Source organism: Festucalex cinctus, chromosome 5, assembly GCF_051991245.1.
Source record: "Festucalex cinctus isolate MCC-2025b chromosome 5, RoL_Fcin_1.0, whole genome shotgun sequence".
Taxonomy (NCBI): domain Eukaryota; kingdom Metazoa; phylum Chordata; class Actinopteri; order Syngnathiformes; family Syngnathidae; genus Festucalex; species Festucalex cinctus.
This window is the reverse complement of record NC_135415.1, coordinates 7,002,373-7,020,000: the sequence shown is the minus strand read 5'-3', so window position 1 is coordinate 7,020,000 and position 17,628 is coordinate 7,002,373. Positions and strand designations below refer to the sequence as shown.

At 36.9% G+C, this 17,628-nt stretch overlaps 2 protein-coding genes across 6 annotated transcripts in view; one reads left to right on the top strand and one right to left on the bottom strand.

Moving 5' to 3' along the window:
* Positions 1 to 1,383, top strand: part of rasal1a (RAS protein activator like 1a (GAP1 like)) — a 20,729-nt gene extending 19,346 nt beyond the window's left edge. For both annotated transcript variants that reach the window (XM_077521624.1, XM_077521623.1), the window contains exons 20-21: positions 36 to 112; positions 182 to 1,383. In XM_077521624.1, coding sequence (XP_077377750.1) covers positions 36 to 112; positions 182 to 330 — 226 coding nt within the window. In that variant the 3' untranslated portion in view covers positions 331 to 1,383. The remainder of the gene's footprint in view (positions 1 to 35; positions 113 to 181) is intronic.
* Positions 1,384 to 3,675: 2,292 nt separating this feature from the next.
* Positions 3,676 to 17,628, bottom strand: part of dtx1 (deltex 1, E3 ubiquitin ligase) — a 47,739-nt gene continuing 33,786 nt past the window's right edge. For 3 of the 4 annotated variants that reach the window (XM_077522530.1, XM_077522531.1, XM_077522533.1), the window contains exons 6-10: positions 13,555 to 13,616; positions 13,302 to 13,460; positions 11,097 to 11,258; positions 9,270 to 9,359; positions 3,676 to 7,991 (exon numbers count right to left, since the gene is read on the bottom strand). In XM_077522530.1, the coding sequence (XP_077378656.1) occupies positions 7,767 to 7,991; positions 9,270 to 9,359; positions 11,097 to 11,258; positions 13,302 to 13,460; positions 13,555 to 13,616 (698 nt within the window). In that variant the 3' untranslated portion in view covers positions 3,676 to 7,766. Of the gene's footprint in view, positions 7,992 to 9,269; positions 9,360 to 9,483; positions 10,163 to 11,096; positions 11,259 to 13,301; positions 13,461 to 13,554; positions 13,617 to 17,628 lie in introns of those variants that run through there. The other variant, XM_077522532.1, reaches the window with a different exon arrangement.

Here is a 17,628-nt window from a genome sequence, read left to right as displayed (position 1 = left end):
GACCACTTATGATGCTCTGATTGATGTGCCCGTAGGGAAAAATATCTTCCAGAGGCAGACGCAGATCAGATGGCCAGGAATAAAGAAGCGGTCAACTCTGACATTCACTCAGGTGATGCCCCCCCTTTACTCTTCTACACAATGATTATTTTTGGACCATGAATCTCTGTTGCCCCCGTAGATGGCGCAGAATGTAAAACGGACCGCGTAAAGGCGGGTCAGAGTCTTGCCGCTCGTCTCCTGACAGTGATTGAGGATCTAGAAGAGGCTCACGCAAGCTTCCGGGGCCGAAACGAAGAGGACTCCACCAACGTAGTTCTGAATCCATAGACCAGACTAAGAGGGATCCCAATAAATTGGTCTCAAATTCAAGCGAGATGGATGGTGATGGAGGAAAAGTGGGCGAACGAACATCCTTTTGAGTGCGTTTCCAATATGTAGGCCGTGCTTTGTATTCTGCCACCGACTTCAGCGATGCCGCAGAGAATTTATGACACTTGACGATAAACGGAGCATGATCGGACTTGATTTTTTTTTTTTGTCGCATGGCCTGCATCCTCTTGTGGTTGAATGTGAGGGAGGGAAAGCTTTTATATTTTGACATACTTTACAGGACAACTGGTCATTTTTATGCAAAAGCTTGTTGTATAGTGTGCTTAACTTTCTAAACGTGTTTTATTATTGCTGCAGTGACATTTTGAGAAACATTGTAGGGTGTGCCACATCACATGATAACTTGTAAACAAAGTCAAATGTAGGGTAATGCGTTTTGGGCCCTTCATGACATGAGTGCGCTTTTCTTTGGTGCTTTCAGCATTCAAATCAAGTGTTATGAGGAAGCATAGCATTATGCTAACCTTCCATTTATATGGGTAATATTTACCTTTTCCATATTTTTTCCAACCACCTAACTGATCATATGCAGTTTGGGGTTGTGTGAATAAGATGGGTAAATTGAGTAGTTTGCAATTTATATTTTTGAGGTGCCACTGATATTGGCAATTGAAAGTATTGTGCATGTGAAATGCCAATTTATTTAAGACCAAAAAATGATGTGGATTTAGATCCATTTTACATTTATACATGATGATGTAAACAGATCTGATCATTCTTTGATATTGCTCTAGATTTTGGTGCAGTTGTAGTGTTCATGTTAATAGAAGATCTTGTGTGGGTTCTTTAGAATTGTGACTGCTGCAGAATTGACAATCAATATTAAGTTTTCATTTTGTGGTATTTCTCCAGTCAAAAATATTGTTTTGTCTCATTTATCACATCAGAAAAATCTGATTTAGAAACTAAAGTCAACATAAACCTCAGCCCCTTTTATTTTGAAATCACACCGTGCTTCAACTGTGAAATGACAATATTCATTGCAGTAAAGTCTTGTAACACAACAACCGTTCCATTTCTTTTGGAAAGATTATGTCACGTGAGGTGCAGAATTTGGAGCCAAAAGCACACAGGACATGGAATTTAGAAACAACAAAAAACTTTTTAAATTTTTTTTTATAATAATAATAATAATAATAATAATAATAATAATAATTCTAATATATATATATATATATATATATATATATATATATATATATATATATATATATATATATATATATATATATATATATATATATATACACACACAAAAATACATAGTAACAACAGAGCAGGGCTGGATGAAGATGGCCTTGAAGAAAACATGACGAAGAAACCTTGACCAAGAAACCTCGACATACTGACAGTGTCATTGACAAGTCCATGCTTAATATTATAGGACAGAAAAAAGGCCTAAATAACAAAATAAGGGTGTCAAAGACACGACTATAGCAACTGCATAGTAACCGACAACACAAGGACCCAAACAAACAGTCGTGTTATTTGTACATCCCATCAATTTATTTACATTAAAGAGGACATCAATCCAATAAAAATTTTCATGACAATATATTCTATCCAGCCCCACTAGTCTAAATACAGTATGCGTTAGTGGAATGTGAGTTAACCAGCAGGTTTTATCCATATCAGAAGGCAGCCATTTTGCCACTTGCTGTCGAGTGAAAATGACATCATAGCTGCTCAGGTCTTCGGTAACAACCAATCACGACTCGGCTTCAGAAAAGAGTTGAGCTGTGATTGGTCGTTGCCTGACCCTGAGCAACATTGATGTCATCTTCAGTCAACAGCAAGTGGCAAAATGGCCACTCCCGAGATACTTAAGGGCTGGATTTTGCTGCATAACTCATATTCCACAAATGTAATATTAATCAGCATGTCATGTTTAAACTAGTGACGTCCCATATAATAGCATTGTCAAGAAATGTTAAGGTAGACTCTTGAAATTCAGTCTCTGACATTGATGGAAATCATTTGGCCTGTTTTGTGCCACTTTGATCATTTTTCAAGGATCATCTCCAAAAAGTGAAGGCATGATGTCAACAATTGTTTATTTGGCAGAATAGATCTTTTCAGTTTTAATAGTGTTGTATGTAGCATAATTCTTTTAGAGCAGAAAGCTCAAGTGTTAACCTCAATATACAACAAGACGTCTACATACAAAATAATGACTTTATATTATCACCACCAAATGCAATTACAATACAAGTCATTTTAAATTACCTGTAATGTTTGTCTCCACTGCTGCTCCCTGCCTTATTTAAATGCTAATGAGAGCTGACCTACCTGCACTTCCGCAGCAGTCTCCCAGTCGTCCTATTAGGCAGGACACGTGACCAACGAGCGGTAGTTACTGGGTCGTTGCTGGTGGGAAGAGGGCAGGGTCGTTATAGTCGACACTGCTGTCTCCGACTGTGGTCAAGCCAGCCTCCACTCGAAAAGACGAAGTCAAAACAGCCGCCCCCAACGGTTGTTAATACTGTGCATTACGGTAACTTGCTGACATGCCGCTGCGTTGGCCACCTTCAAAATAAAAGCTAATCAACACCTGGTTTAGGTTTAAAATAATAATAAAAAAAAATAAATCGTAAAAAAAATCATGGTTGTTATCCCGGGACCAGACCAGTTCTAAGGGACACTACACCACCCCAGGTACCCAACCAAAGTACTTTGACGAAAATCTGATGTTGCATTTCAAAATAAAACTCCTTTGAAAATTGAAATTTCAGCTATTATTGCTGATTTAAAAAAAAAAAAAAAAAAAATCATTAAAAAAACATGGTTTGTTATCCCAGGACCAGACCAGTTCTACAGGACACCACTCCACGCCAGGTATCCAACCAAAGTACTTTGACGAAAATCTGAGGTTGCATTTCAAAATAAAACTCCTTTGAAAATTGAAATTTCAACTATTATTTCTGATTTAAAAAAAAAAAAAATCATTGTTATCCTAGGACCAGACTAGTTCTAAGGGACACTACACCACCCCAGGTACCCAACCAAAGTACTTTGACGAAAATCTGATGTTGCATTTCAAAATAAAACTCCTTTGAAAATTGAAATTTCAACTATTATTGCTCATTTAAAAAAAAATCCTTAACTATCCCAGGACCAGACTAGTTCTAAGGCACACTACACCACCTCAGGTATCCAACCAAAGTACTTTGACGAAAATCTGATGTTGCACATGAAGGCAGGGTGAAATCTGCATAATCAGCTGCCGGAAATAACATTAAACTGAAATAAGACACAATAAAATGATGGCCAAGGTGACAAAAGTGAAACAAAATCACCCCCCATTGAGGGCACCTTTATTTTCGCATTTTTGTCCACAAGAAAGACGCAAACATGCAACAAGGTCAACACGATTCAATAAAGACCGATTATTGTTTAAAAAGCCCTTTATAGTTAAATCATAATCTCTGTGTCTATTTCAGTTCATTTCAGTTAGATTTTTGTGAACAAGAAAAATGTTCAAGTGATGCCAAAACATTAAGCATGTTGTACATATCCAAAATGTGGAGAAATCAGCCAAACAATCTCTCATCTTCACTCGTGTCAAAGAAAATATTCTGAGGCAAGATGCGGAGCGCGGTGCTAAAATGACAACATCATCTGGTTGACCTTTCCAAAGAGCAGATTTTGATGATTTCATACATGCTGCCATTAAAGTAGCTCACATGCATCTCGGTCTTGAAAGGACAACATGGGCCTATGATTTTGTCTTATGAGACGCACACTTGACTCAAAGAGACAGAGAGATACCAACAGACAGTATAGCCACACTAAATGTTTAGGCTATAGTTGAAAGATGTACGATAAGCATTGAACATTTATGACTTTTGATTACAGTAGTAAATACTACATTTTGCGCAGTATGATAAGTCATCACTTCCCACTTGGAATCAAATGGAAAAGGTTATGTCATAGTTATCGCAAAGACAATCGTTAATCAGAAAATACATCAAAAAATATATGCTTTCAAATATGTCTGCTTTTGTTATAGACAAAAGGAGTGAGGCACCCCACAAAGAAAACTAATTCAATAATCACTGTCCTTGCTACAAATAAATCAGGTTTTTAAGTAGTAAATTGCATAAACGCCATCTTCCCGTCGATCAGGCATAACAAACCACGTCGCATTTTGCCTTTCATCACAAGTCTGTACACACCTGAAAATCTAAAGGGCCGACAAAATGTTCAAGAAGCAAACATTTGGATTTCTCACGTTCATGACATTTGACTCAACGTGGACGTTTCCCTGATACTTCAGACTTGCCAAGGCCTCCAAAAGTGAAAGGAGGTCCAAACAAATGAATCATCTCAATTCATTTGGCCTTGTGGAGCGTGATAAGAAAAGTAGACGGCCTAAATAAGAACACAAGTTGAAACTGTCATAAAAGAAACTATTTTATGCGGCAAATGTGTCGCTCACAGTCACGTTATATTCCAAAAACATGCATATTAACTCAATACTTTAAACTGACTGGAGTCAATTACCAAGTGGATTAAAAAAAAACAAAAAAAACATTTTAAAGCCCCTGAAAATGTATTTTTCATAAAATCTTTATGTCAGGGGTGGCCAAGTTCGGTCCTCGAGAGACGCTAATCAGGCCTGTTTTCCATGTTTCTCTCCACGAACACACCTGATTCACGATCAGGATCGTTATCAGGCTTCTGCAAAGCTTGCTGATTAGCTGATCATTAGATTCAGCTGCACTGAAGGATGGAAACATGGAAAACAGGCCGGATTGTGGCTCTCGAGGACCAAACTTGGCCACCCTTGGCTTTGAAAGATGTATTTTTTGCCTATCAAAATAAGAGCTGCGAATGAGGCCAAGGAGAACAAAAGCAAATGGAGATGGCAAGAAAAAAACAACAACAAAGATTCACTTCCTGTCTAAACACTTTTCAAAATACATGTTCAATTCAGACGATGCTGGACGTAGAAATGGACGACCATCTTTTAAAATGAATACAGGTTTCCCTTAGACATGAAATGATAAGCCCTGAATTTTTGATGATTTCTTGAAATCTGCTACGTGTATTTCACATAAGCAATAAAGTGGCGGACATACTCAACGGGATAAAATGACTAATAAGAATATAAATACTGTTGTTCCGATACCGTTTTTTTTTTTTTTTTGGCCCCCGATACCAATTCCGATAACGATACTATACCAATACCTAAGGTTTTTTTTCCTCAACATAAAAAAGCTGTCCTGCAATTGGTTCAGAGCATTCAAGGGCCAATAGGATATCTTAGATCGGCATGCAGTGAACATGTCACATATCAGTGAATGTCGTGTACGAGCAAGACACAAGATGCTGCATCCAAAATCCTATTTTAGAGCTGGAATTAATGGTATCGGCATGTTACTTGTGAGTAGTCACCGATACCGATACCACTGTTTTAATGCAGTATCGGCGCCTCTGCCGATACCAGTATCGGAACAACACTAAGAAATACATTTGAACTGCATCAAAAGAGGCAGACACATTTTTGCTCAGAGGGAAAAAACACTTCAAATCATCAAAAATTGAAATGTAACATTGAGCATTATCAGTTAAACTATAAAAACTAATTCCATATCTCCTGTTGATGTTGCTTCAAGGCAGTAAGCACTAATTAATAAAATGTGAGGGACCTAAAATTGAACTGTGTGGAACACCGTGTGATCAGTGGTAGCTGGTAGAGTGGTCGTCTCACAACCTGAAGGTTGCGGGTTCGATCCTCAACCCTTGTGACCATATCGAAGCGTCCTTGGTGTACGAATGTGCAATTTGGCCCATTCAACATTCTTCATTTTGCATATATCACACAATACAAAGCAAAGCAACACCACATTAGAAAAAAAAATAGATTTTCAGGGCCTTTATAAAAAAAAAAAAAACAAAAAAAAAAAAAACAAAAAAAAAAAAATCAAACTCCAACTTTCCTGTTTATTTATCAAACAGTGAAAATATCCGCAACCAATATTGACCCAATTGTTTGCTTGCTTTTGACCGAAGGTCAACCAAAAAGTCGATTTCCTCCATAAAAACGACCCGTTCGGGGAGAATGACAACGGCTCATGCTGTTTTCGGCTCCCCCGCTAATGATAAAGATACATTGACTATATTTGTTCAAGTCAACTACACACATTCTACATGAAGGTACGGACAGTAGCATACACTAACACTACTTGTTATATTAGACGTCCATTAACATGTCCTACATAATTAAAACAGTCCCTGACAATCTGACAAAAATGATCAGATTTTATGTTTCATGTTGACATCTGCTTTTATAGAGCTATCTTCATGGGTGAGTAAGTGTTTTAGGGTAGAAAAATAAACTAAATATCACCTTTGTATAGCATTTTCACCCAATGCTTAAAATGCCATTTCAAAGAAAATCAAAATTGCTGTGGAAGACTGCGGCAACTTTACATCAACATCCCACCTCATTAAAAGATGATCAGATGCTTTTGTGGAAAGTCAGCACTGACCTGCTTTCATCTGCAAGTCAAAAAAAAAAAAAAAAAAAGGAAAAAAGTCTTCGCTCTTGGGCATAACATCTTCGAGGGAAAGCGAAAAACTTCCAGGGAAGAAACCTAAACTCTTGTGAAGCATCTGCCACTGCGATAACACGTCATTTGCATGTTTCCTGGAAGGATGTCTGCTGCTAATGAAGAGGACATGAACCAAGCAGAGAACACGTCTAACTAAAAAAAAAATAAAAAAAATTAAAAAAAAACCCTCACGGGAGAGCTGAGCTTCACAAGATGGATCTCCTCGGGAAAACGCCGGCACCTTCCGGACCTCGGCGCACGTTTCCCCCCTCACGCACGGCGGCATGATGGATCGACCCAAGGCCACATTCTCTTCCAAGTGAGCGCATGCGAGCGCAGAGGTCAGCGTTATCAGAGCGTCAACAAAAACAAACGAGTTCAACCTTGGAATGTAGCAAATGTGCGCTCCAACATTTCTTAGCGAGCATCTAAATGTCTGCTAGGCTAACAATGTCACATATGCTAATTAGCAAATAGCATTTGGGTGACTGGAATCTAGTGAATGTACTACAAAACACTTTCTTTAGCCCTTGCTTCATTTCCAAAATCTGAAAAGTTTCACCATCTGTTACAATATTTGATTCTCTAAGTAAACAAGGGAGAAGCAAATCTTTCTCAAAAATCATATCGCCTGCTTGACAATTTGTCTTAAGTGAAAAAAGCTTCATGGGCACCTCATCTTATTGCAGCAAATCTCGACATTCACGATGCCGCGTCACGCCTTCTCGTCACGCTACAAGTGCAGATGCTTCGCTATGAGTGCTCATCCGGAGTTACCGTTTCCTTGCGGGCCTCAATCGACGGTTCGAGAGCCCGTCAGTCCTTTAGGTTGTCCTCGCCGACTCCCTGGGCCGACAGCTCCGCCAGGACGTTGTCCAAGTAGTTTGGGTCCGGATAGCCGTGGCCCGTCAGGTTGGAGCCGAATTCCGTCTTGTGGTGGATCTCGTTCCACACCACCGTGTCCGACTCGCCGGTGGTGCTGGACGTGCCGATGGTGAAGATGAGGCGGCGGTCCCAGGCTGTGATCAGCAGCTTCAGGACCTGGAAGGAGTTCATACACTCTTTCAATGTTTTTTCTAATAGAAATATACTTTCTGCAGTATTTGATAGAGCTGTGCAATTAATAATCAATATTCAATTACAATTTACGGTAAATTATTACACTCCACAATTACAAAATCAGCATAACTGTAAAAAAATTAAAAATATATATTATTATTAATAATAATAAAAAAAATATATATTTTTTTTAAGTGTGCATAGTGTTTCAAAGAATGTCATTATATATATATTTTTTTACATAAACATTTCCTTGTTTTGTACCCAAAAAAATAATCATCCTAGTACTACACAGTGCACATATTGCACTCCAACGTCAAGTTTTTGCCAACATAAATAAATAAATATATATTATAAATATATATTATTATAAATTCTGTTTGGTCTAAAAGGAACTTACATAATTATAGTGTATCTATTTTTTAAATTAGTCTTAATATTTTTTAATGTGTCAACATTTTCTTGTTTTGTACCAAAAAAATAAAAATAAATGAGCATCCTACTGCACAGTACACATGCTACACTCAAACTTCAAGTTTTTGCCAGCATAAATAAAAAAAAAAAAAAAAAAAAAAAAAATATATATATATATATATATATACACATATATATATATATATATATATATATATATATATATATATATATATATATATATATATATATATATATATATATATATATAAATTCTATTTGGTCCAAAAGGAACTTACATAATTATAGTGTTCTTATTTTTTAAATTAGTCTTAATATTTTTTAATGTGTCAACATTTTCTTGTTTTGTACCAAAAACAAATGATCGTCCTACAGCACAGTGCACAAGCTGCACTCCAACTTCAAGTTTTTGCCAACATAAATAAATAAATAAATAAATATCATTATAAATATATATTTTTATAAATTCATTTGGGCCGAAAGAAACTTACATACTGGTAGTGTTTCTACTTTTTTAACTGGTTTTAATATTTTTAAATGCTTAAACATTTTCTTGTTTTGTACCAAAACAATACATAATTGGTTGAATAATCATGATTTCAATTATTGCCAAAAATAATCATGATTATTATTTTTTTTCCATAATCGAGCATCGCTAGTGTTTGCATTAATTTCAAAATGATCTGTTACAGCTTTGAAGAAAAAAGCAGAAGTAGAAAAATGTGATTACTTAATGAAAAATGTAAATCACTTGACAGCACCAATTTTATTATGTTGGATGGAGGGATTCTTCTGACATCAGATATGTTTTGTAGCTTGGCTCACCTTCCTGCCCTTCTCGTTGTCTGGCAGGTAGCACTGCCGAGGGAACCCTCTTGCGCTAAACTTCTTCCCAGGGTTCGGGTGCTCATTTGTCTGAAATATACAGTGATACATGACTGTCATCAACGTTCTTTTAGTTAATGAAAACTAATGAAAAAACTAAACAAAAACAAAACTAAAATTAAAAAACAATTGCGTTAATGAAATAAAATAAAAACAGAAAAAAAAGAAAACTGAAAGAAATTACATTTCATGTTTACAAAACTAACAAATTATAATTATTGCAAAAAACTTCCTTTGAGGATGATTTTAAAGCATTTGCAAGTGTGTCACACATGACTGATGTCATCTAGCAGCAGCCAATAGAAAAGCACCTTCAGATGACGTCGCTCCTATAAGACGACAAATATGTCTGCTTGATTTTTGTCTCCAATGGCTCGGCTCAACTGCTTTAGCATTTAACTCAGCCAAAATGCAACGCTAGGTAAGAAATGTGTTCATTTGATCATGGTGATTTTAAATATTGCGCAAAAGTAATACACTTTTGTGGGGGAAATAATACTGAAATTAACAAACTAAGCATTATTTAAATAAATAAAACTAACAAAAACTAAGATAACCACCCTAACCACCCCAACTAAATTTAAAAAACATTCAAAACTAGATTAAAAACTCCTCAACTCCTTCCTTTTGTTTTTCCTCTGGTCTCTTGAAATCTCCCTAATCTGTTGTAATTTAGAGGTTTCTGGGGTTGGCGAAAGATTCTGGTTTTGTAACCCTGTGGGTGGCAGGTGGTGTCTGGTTGGTGCTGGATTTCACTGTGCTTCATCTTTCTTTCCTTCGATCTTTCCTCTGGTCTTGCTGACCTTCACGACTCCGGCAGGACTCTGAAGTAACTGTTGAGGTGAAGGGTATGGGATTGTTGAATTGGTACGACTGCCGAACGAACAATAGTGAACTCTCAAAAGAAGAAAACAAAACAAAACAAAAAATAAAAATAAAATAAAACAAAAATTCCAAAACTATAATAACTAGTGTTGTTCCGATACCGTTTTTTGGCTCCCGATACCGATACTCAGCTTTGCAGTATCGGCCGATACCGATACCATACCGATACTTAAGTTTTTTTTTTCCTCAACATGAAAAAGCTGTCCTGCCATTGGTTCAGAGCATTCAAGGGCCAATAGGATATCTTAGATCGGCATGCAGTGAACATGTTACATACCAGTGAATGTCGTGCACCAGCAAGACACAAGATGCTGCATCCAAAATCCTATATTAGCGTTGGAATTAATTAATTGATGCAAATGACAAATGTCTAACAACAAATATCAAATAATTTGTCAACACAGTGCCAAAAATTGTGGAAATGCATCGACAGTTGGCGGGGAAAAAGGTGGCGGTACACCGGCGTCATGACGAGAGCTGAAGGTGTCCATCTCGCAGGTGGCTGCTGCGCTAACGTGACAGTTGAGCGCTGCCGTCGCCTTTGGGAGAGCGAGCTTGCTCTCAACAGGTCATTTGAACATTGACGAATTTGGCAGCCTTCTATTCTATATATTACAAACACACGCTGCAAAAAATGTATAGCATTCTATATTTCTCTGTTAAACGTATTACAAAATGAGTAATAGATTCTCTTTTTTTTACAGCCTCTGAAACTCTTTTCGACTGAGACAGAAAAGACCAGAGTGTTCTTAGTGACTTACACGGCTCACCTTGGTACGAGAATCATCAAACTTAAGCGGATAAAGCAGCGCTTTAGAGAAGAAAGCGGGTGGATCAGAGCACAAAAAGCAGGACGGATTAGCGGAGTCAGATAATTCCCACCTGGACACCGGCAGGAATGTCGTAGACGATGCGGATGGTCTTGGAGTCCGGGTAGCCGGGCAGGCAGTGGGGGATGACGTGATATTCCATCTTGCCAGGAGGCTGAGTGCCTGTTTTCTCCCCGTAGATGGTCTTGCATGTTGGGCACTGAAGACTGCCATCCTGCTTGGGAGAGATTATGAATTATGATCTCTTCATTGTCATAATTCAATATATTTGAAGTATTAGACAGTTATTGCAGATTATACAGCAAAAGGGAGTCTTTCATCAGCCTCTCTTGCAGGGGTCAGCAACATTTACTATCCAAAAAAAAAAAAAAAAAAAAAAAAAAAAAAAAAAAAAAAAAAAGTCTTTTTAGGCCATTTAAATGACACAAAAATCTGCCTGTTCCGGAGACTCAAAACATTTGAACATTGAGATGAACAAAATATGCAGCATCCAATACATTGGGATTCATTTTCTTCTACATTTCATATTCCATTTGTGGATTTTGTTGTTGTTGTAATTTTTCATACTTCATTTTTCCATTTCATTTTTAGACTTTGACTTTCTGTCAAATATCTGACATTTTTGGCAATTTTATGGACGTGCAAATTTCTGCCTCTCCTTCCTTTTTTGGGCATTTAATGGTTATTTCATGATGTTTTTTTCTGCCGTTATTTGCTATCAATTTTCTGATATTTTGTGGCTATTTTATCGTCATTTTTGGGATTTGTTCTTTTGTTTGTGGACACATTATTGTTATACTTTGGACATTTTCTTTTTAACCTTTTTTAATTCAATTCTCTGACATTTTTGTCCATTCAGAAAATGGAGGGATGGATTTTATGCTAATTTTTTTTTAGGTCAGTTTTAAAACTTTTCCATCTACATTTCATCTCCTTCTTAAATAAAATTTCTGACTTTTTTTTCGGGCAATTTTGTGCATTTTATTTTTATTTGTGGGATTTATTCTTTTGTTTTTGAACATTTTATACTACCATTTTGAACGTTTTCTTTTTAACCTTTTTTTTTTTTAAATTCAATTCTCTGACATTTTTGTCCATTCAGAAAGGAGGGATGGATGGATGGATTTTATGATATATTTTTTTTTTAGGTCAGTTTTAAAACTTTTCCATCTACCTTTTATCTCTCTTTTTCTGACAACATAAAATTTTGGATTGACATTTTTTAATATTTAATCATTCATTTTTAAAATATCTAAATCATTAATGAGATTGAAGAATATTTCATTCATTCATCCATCCATTTTCTTGACTGTTTATTCTAAAAAATAAAAATAAATCTGTTAAAAATATTGACATTTTATGTCAGTTTTAAAACTTTTTCATCTACCTTTCATCTCTCTTTCTGACAACTTAAAATTTTGGACTGACCTTTTTGAACATTTAATCATTCATTTTTAAAAAATCTAAATCATTAATATGCAGAATATTATATCTAAAAAAATAAAAATAAATGTTTTAAAAAGGTATTAATTTCTACAAATGTTTTTAGGGCGGCAGGAGAAGTACCAAAGAGCCACATGTGGCTCCAGAGCCGCAGGTTGCAGACCCCTGATCTATTGTGTATAAGGAGGGACCTGTAAATGTTGACATGCAGCAAATGAAATTCAGCCAATCATTTTACTACTTCAGCATCAGGCCTTCAACTCAAGGGGAAAAAAAACCACAGCTTGAGAGCTTTTTATGCTTTAAAAGCGCCCTCCAATGAATTCCCTTTGTATTGGGTGACTCATTTGTGTTCTGCACAAACAAGCACATTAGTAGCTTTGTGCAAATGGTGTTTCCATTTTTTTTATTATCGTCCGATCTATGCGCAACAATAAATATCGGAGAAAAATGAAACAACTGTGTGTGAAGTCCAAACATTTGCGTGTTATCATTTTAATTAGCGATCATTGCACAAACAGATGTGCTTGCATTTTCTGCTTCCGCAAAAGCAAAAAGGGGTTCTGTTAATATTTCATGCAACTGCACCAAAAATGAGCTGAATTCATAATGATTTCCTGCAAGTCCCAGGCGCTGGGCTTCCGAGATGGATGCGAGTGATCTGATAAGATCCCCGTCTGTGTACAACAATTGCCGAGTTGGATCGTCTGCCGGTACCGCGCAACCCAGTCGAGCAGAAAGAGTGGGCGAGTTTGGAAATGGAGCCTAGCGAGTGACATCAGAACAACGGCTGGCTCGCAAGCTTTTTACCCACCTTATTGCCATTGTTGTACATGGCCACCAGGCACAGCAGATGGTACATATGGCCGCACTTGCCAAGTTTGCCCACCAACTCTGGCTTGATGCCTTTGTGCTGCAGGATGCCTTCATAGCCCGATGCCGTGGCCAGCCTCTCCATGCAGATGGTACAGTCCTGCAAAAACAATATTTCAGTCGCCATTCTCCAGAATGGGGGAACTTTTTTTTTCTTTTTCCAGATTTTCACACCTGTGCAGTGTGTGTTTTACCTCATCTGGTGCCACTTTAATTTTGTCGGTGTATCTTCTGACAACATCCTCTGGGGTTTTCCCTTGTCACACAGAAATAAATTATATACAGTAAAATGTACGCACAAAACTAAATAGGACAAAAGGATGAGTGGACAGAATAGTCATATCATTCCTCTTTGCTGTCACTGGTACCCTTTTGTGGTGATAAATTTACAAAAAGAAAAGTTAAATCACACAATTCATCTCAATGTTCACTTTGAAGTAGTGATGGACAAATGAAGCTTAATGGAAGCTTCATGAAGCATTTGTGCTACAGTTAGGCCCAAAAATATTTGGACAGTGACACATGTTTTGTTATATTAACTGTTGACAAAAACATATCCAGGATACAATCATATAATATAGAATTAAAGTGCAGACTCTCTACTTTAATATGAGAGTATTGACATCCAAATTGGAGCAGGGGTTTAGGAATTACACCTCTTTAAAATCCAGCTGTCTCTTTTTAAGGGGACCAAAAGTAATTGGACAATTGACTCAGAAGGCTGCAAAAAATAAAACAAAAATATAAACATGGGCCCTTCTCTCATTAACCTGTCATCAAACATGCAGTTAAAAGGTCTGGAGTTGATTCTAGGTGTGGAATTTGCATTTGGAAGCTGCTGCTGTGAACACACAACATGCTATCAAAGGAGCTCTCTTTAGGGCTGAAACAGCCCATCCCGAGGCTGAGACAAAAAAAAAAACAACAAAAAACAAAAAACAAAAAACAAAAAAACATCAGAGAGAGCAGAAATGTTAAAGGCCCGGTCTGCCGTTTTCACTCAGGAAAAGGCACTTTTTAAATACAGGATTTAATTAAACAGACAAACTTCTTCTCAATTTATAGCTCTGGGCTTCTCTTGATATCTGCTGGTGATTTTTTCCTAAACCCTCACCCCCCCAGCATGTATTTTTGTATTTTGCCATTTTGTGTTTGTGATGTAAACAGTGGGACGTTTCTGTGGAAAGACAGTGTTTATACTGCCCCAGCCAATCGCAGAGCGGAGGGTGGCGTGCCGCAAACGGGGCCGGGAGAATTTGTCGGCTGCGTGACGTCACTCCCGCGGCAACTTGACAGCACACGTGGATTTTTTTTCCCACTCACTCATTCACACATGTAAGCTTCTGTGAGTGAGTGAGTGAGTGAAAAAAATAATAATCCGTGCGTGCTATCAAGTTGCCGCGGGAGTGACGTCACGCAGCTGACAAGTGCCTTTTCCTGAGTGAAAATGGCAGAACGGGCCTTTAAGAGTGCCATGCAGAACCCAAATCATGAAACTTTTGTCACTGTCCAAATATTTTTGGTCCTAACTGTATTTGACTCCTCTAGATGGCACTCTTGAGTTAAAGATGCAGTTGAAATGTAATCAATTTCCATCGCAATAGCCTTTATATTTAAACTAAAAGCATCATCTAGGGCAGTAAAAAAAAATATCACAAGTGCTTCATGAAGCTTCATTTTCCCATAACTACTTTGAAGACATGAGATTTGGTGATGTCTTGCAGGATACATGGAAGTCTCATATCGTCACCCTCTTAAAATCATTGTCCACATCAATTTTTTGGCAATTTTTTTTTTTTTATGCCTATATCATCATCTCATGGTGTAAATGGTTCAATTATTTGTGTGTCCTAAAAAACAAAAATCAGAAAAATGCCTTGGGTGATTATTTTAGTATGACTTCAGGGTGGTTCACATTTAACTGGACTTGTTGAAAAGGTGAGTACTCAACTCTTGAGCAGCCAGCAATACCGATACCACTAGTACTTTTGATATATAAATTCCTGTCCCCACTTCCAACAAAAAACAAGACCTATTTTCCCTTAAAATGTCTATTCTTCTAATTTCTAGTACCTAATCATATAATAGTTACAAAACGGTGGGTCGATACTGGTTTCACTGTTGTGAGTACTGATACCTTGAAATAAGGCCGGGTATCGGTACTTCCTCACCCATCCTCATTTCTTTTACGTGTGCACCAGTGTAGCATAGCTAAGAGCACACTCGCACAGCACCTTTTTCCCGCCCGAATGTCTTTGTTCGGTTCAGCTAGGCAGAAAGAGATGAAAACCGTGCTGCTATTCTGCCTCCTTTCGATGCATCACCCATTGTGTGATGTTTTGTTTTGACACAGGTGCAGTTGTGGTGAGAATTGAGACGCCTCAATTTAGCACATTACATTGGGGAAAAGCACAAACTGTACATCACTTTTTTTTCCAAAATTAAAACAAACATATAGATGTGATGTTTTGTTCCTTGACACATGAATAAACCCTGCACATGCTCAGTATATTTTTTTTTCTTCCTCAAACCTCTTAACTCATTTGCTCACAAAAACGTATAAATACGTTCAATTTTAAATATTACCATGCTCCCAAAGACGTAATTACGTGTTTTTTTTTTATGCTAGAGCGTAAAGAAGGCTTTGATGCAGCCTCTGAACTGAAGAGAATGCTTGAAGCAATGGTAGTTCTTACAAAAACGGGCAATAGGTGGCAGCAGAGTATAAGAGATCAACCAGGGCCATATTTTTCCACAATGTTTTAAACAGATTTGTGAAAAGTGATGAAATGTAGCTATATTCTAATTGCTGCAAAACTGAAACAGATAGAAATATACTTTTTTTTTCCTGATGAAAGAACAGACTAATCTTTCTTTTGGTAGATTGCATGGTTTTATAGCAATAGAACACAATATTCTGTGGGCCTTGCAAAATCAGTCAAAATCCAGTAAAACAGTGAAGGGATTTGCTTCAGTGAAAATGGGAACGCGTGTGAACGAGTTAAGGTAAAAACGAGTGAATGAGTTAAGGTAAAAACTAGGGGTGTGAATTGCCTCGTACCTGACGATTCGATTCGTATCACGATTCACAGGTCACGATTCGATTCGATACCGATTAATCCCGATACGAATTTCTAAGTCGATTGTTGCGATTTTTTTTTCATTCAAATTTAGAAAATACTAATCAGTAAGCTTGTAGAGTGTAAGATTTATATGAAAATGTATTATTTATTTATCTGAAATTTCAGTCTTATAGAGGTTGTAATCTGTTTCATGTTTAAACAGCATTAAAATAAAATATTAAGGCTTAATGTTCCGTTCATATAACATTCTTCCATGCTTAAGGTGTGAATCCTAAAAAAAAAAAAAAAAAAAAAAAAAAAAAAAAAAAAAAAAAATCGATTTTGCCTATTATTGAATCGATTCGAGAATCGCGCGATGTAGTATCGCGATATATCGCCGAATCGATTTTTTTTTAACACCCCTAGTAAAAACAAAACCTCACATGACAGATTTAATAAAGGAGTACAAGCAAGAGTACAAGTTATGGGTGTGAATTGCCTAGTACCTGACGATTCGATTCGTATCACGATTCACAGGTCACGATTCGATTCGATACCGATTAATCCCGATACGAATATTATAAGTCGATTGTTGCGATTTTTTTTCATTCAAATTTAGAAAATACTAATCAGTAAGCTTGTAGAGTGTAAGATTTATATGAAAATGTATTATTTATTTATCTGAAATTTCAGTCATAGAGGTTGTAATCTGTTTCATGTTTGAACAGCATTAAAATAAAATATTAAGGCTTAATGTTCCGTTCATATAACATTCTTCCATGCTCAAGGTGTGAATCCTAACCCGAAGTCAGACGTTTTGTTGAATATTTTTAAAAATGGAAGTTTAAAAATCGATTCACACACACACACACACACACACACACACACACACACACACACACACACACACACACACACACACACACACACACACACACACACACACAAAAAAGGCAATGATGATAAGACGTTGAATCGGTAAGACTACCGAATGAACAATTCTGAGCTCTTTAAAAAAAAAAAAAAAAAAAAAATAAAATCGATTCAGCCGCCTATTGAATCGATTCGAGAATTGCGCGATGTATTATCGCGATATATTGCCGAATCGATTTTTTTTAACACCCCTAGTACAAGTGGTGTAGCACACTGAGAGCTGTAAAGGGCTGACCAAGAGGACAACTGCAGTGTAGGCTAGGGGTGGAAGCC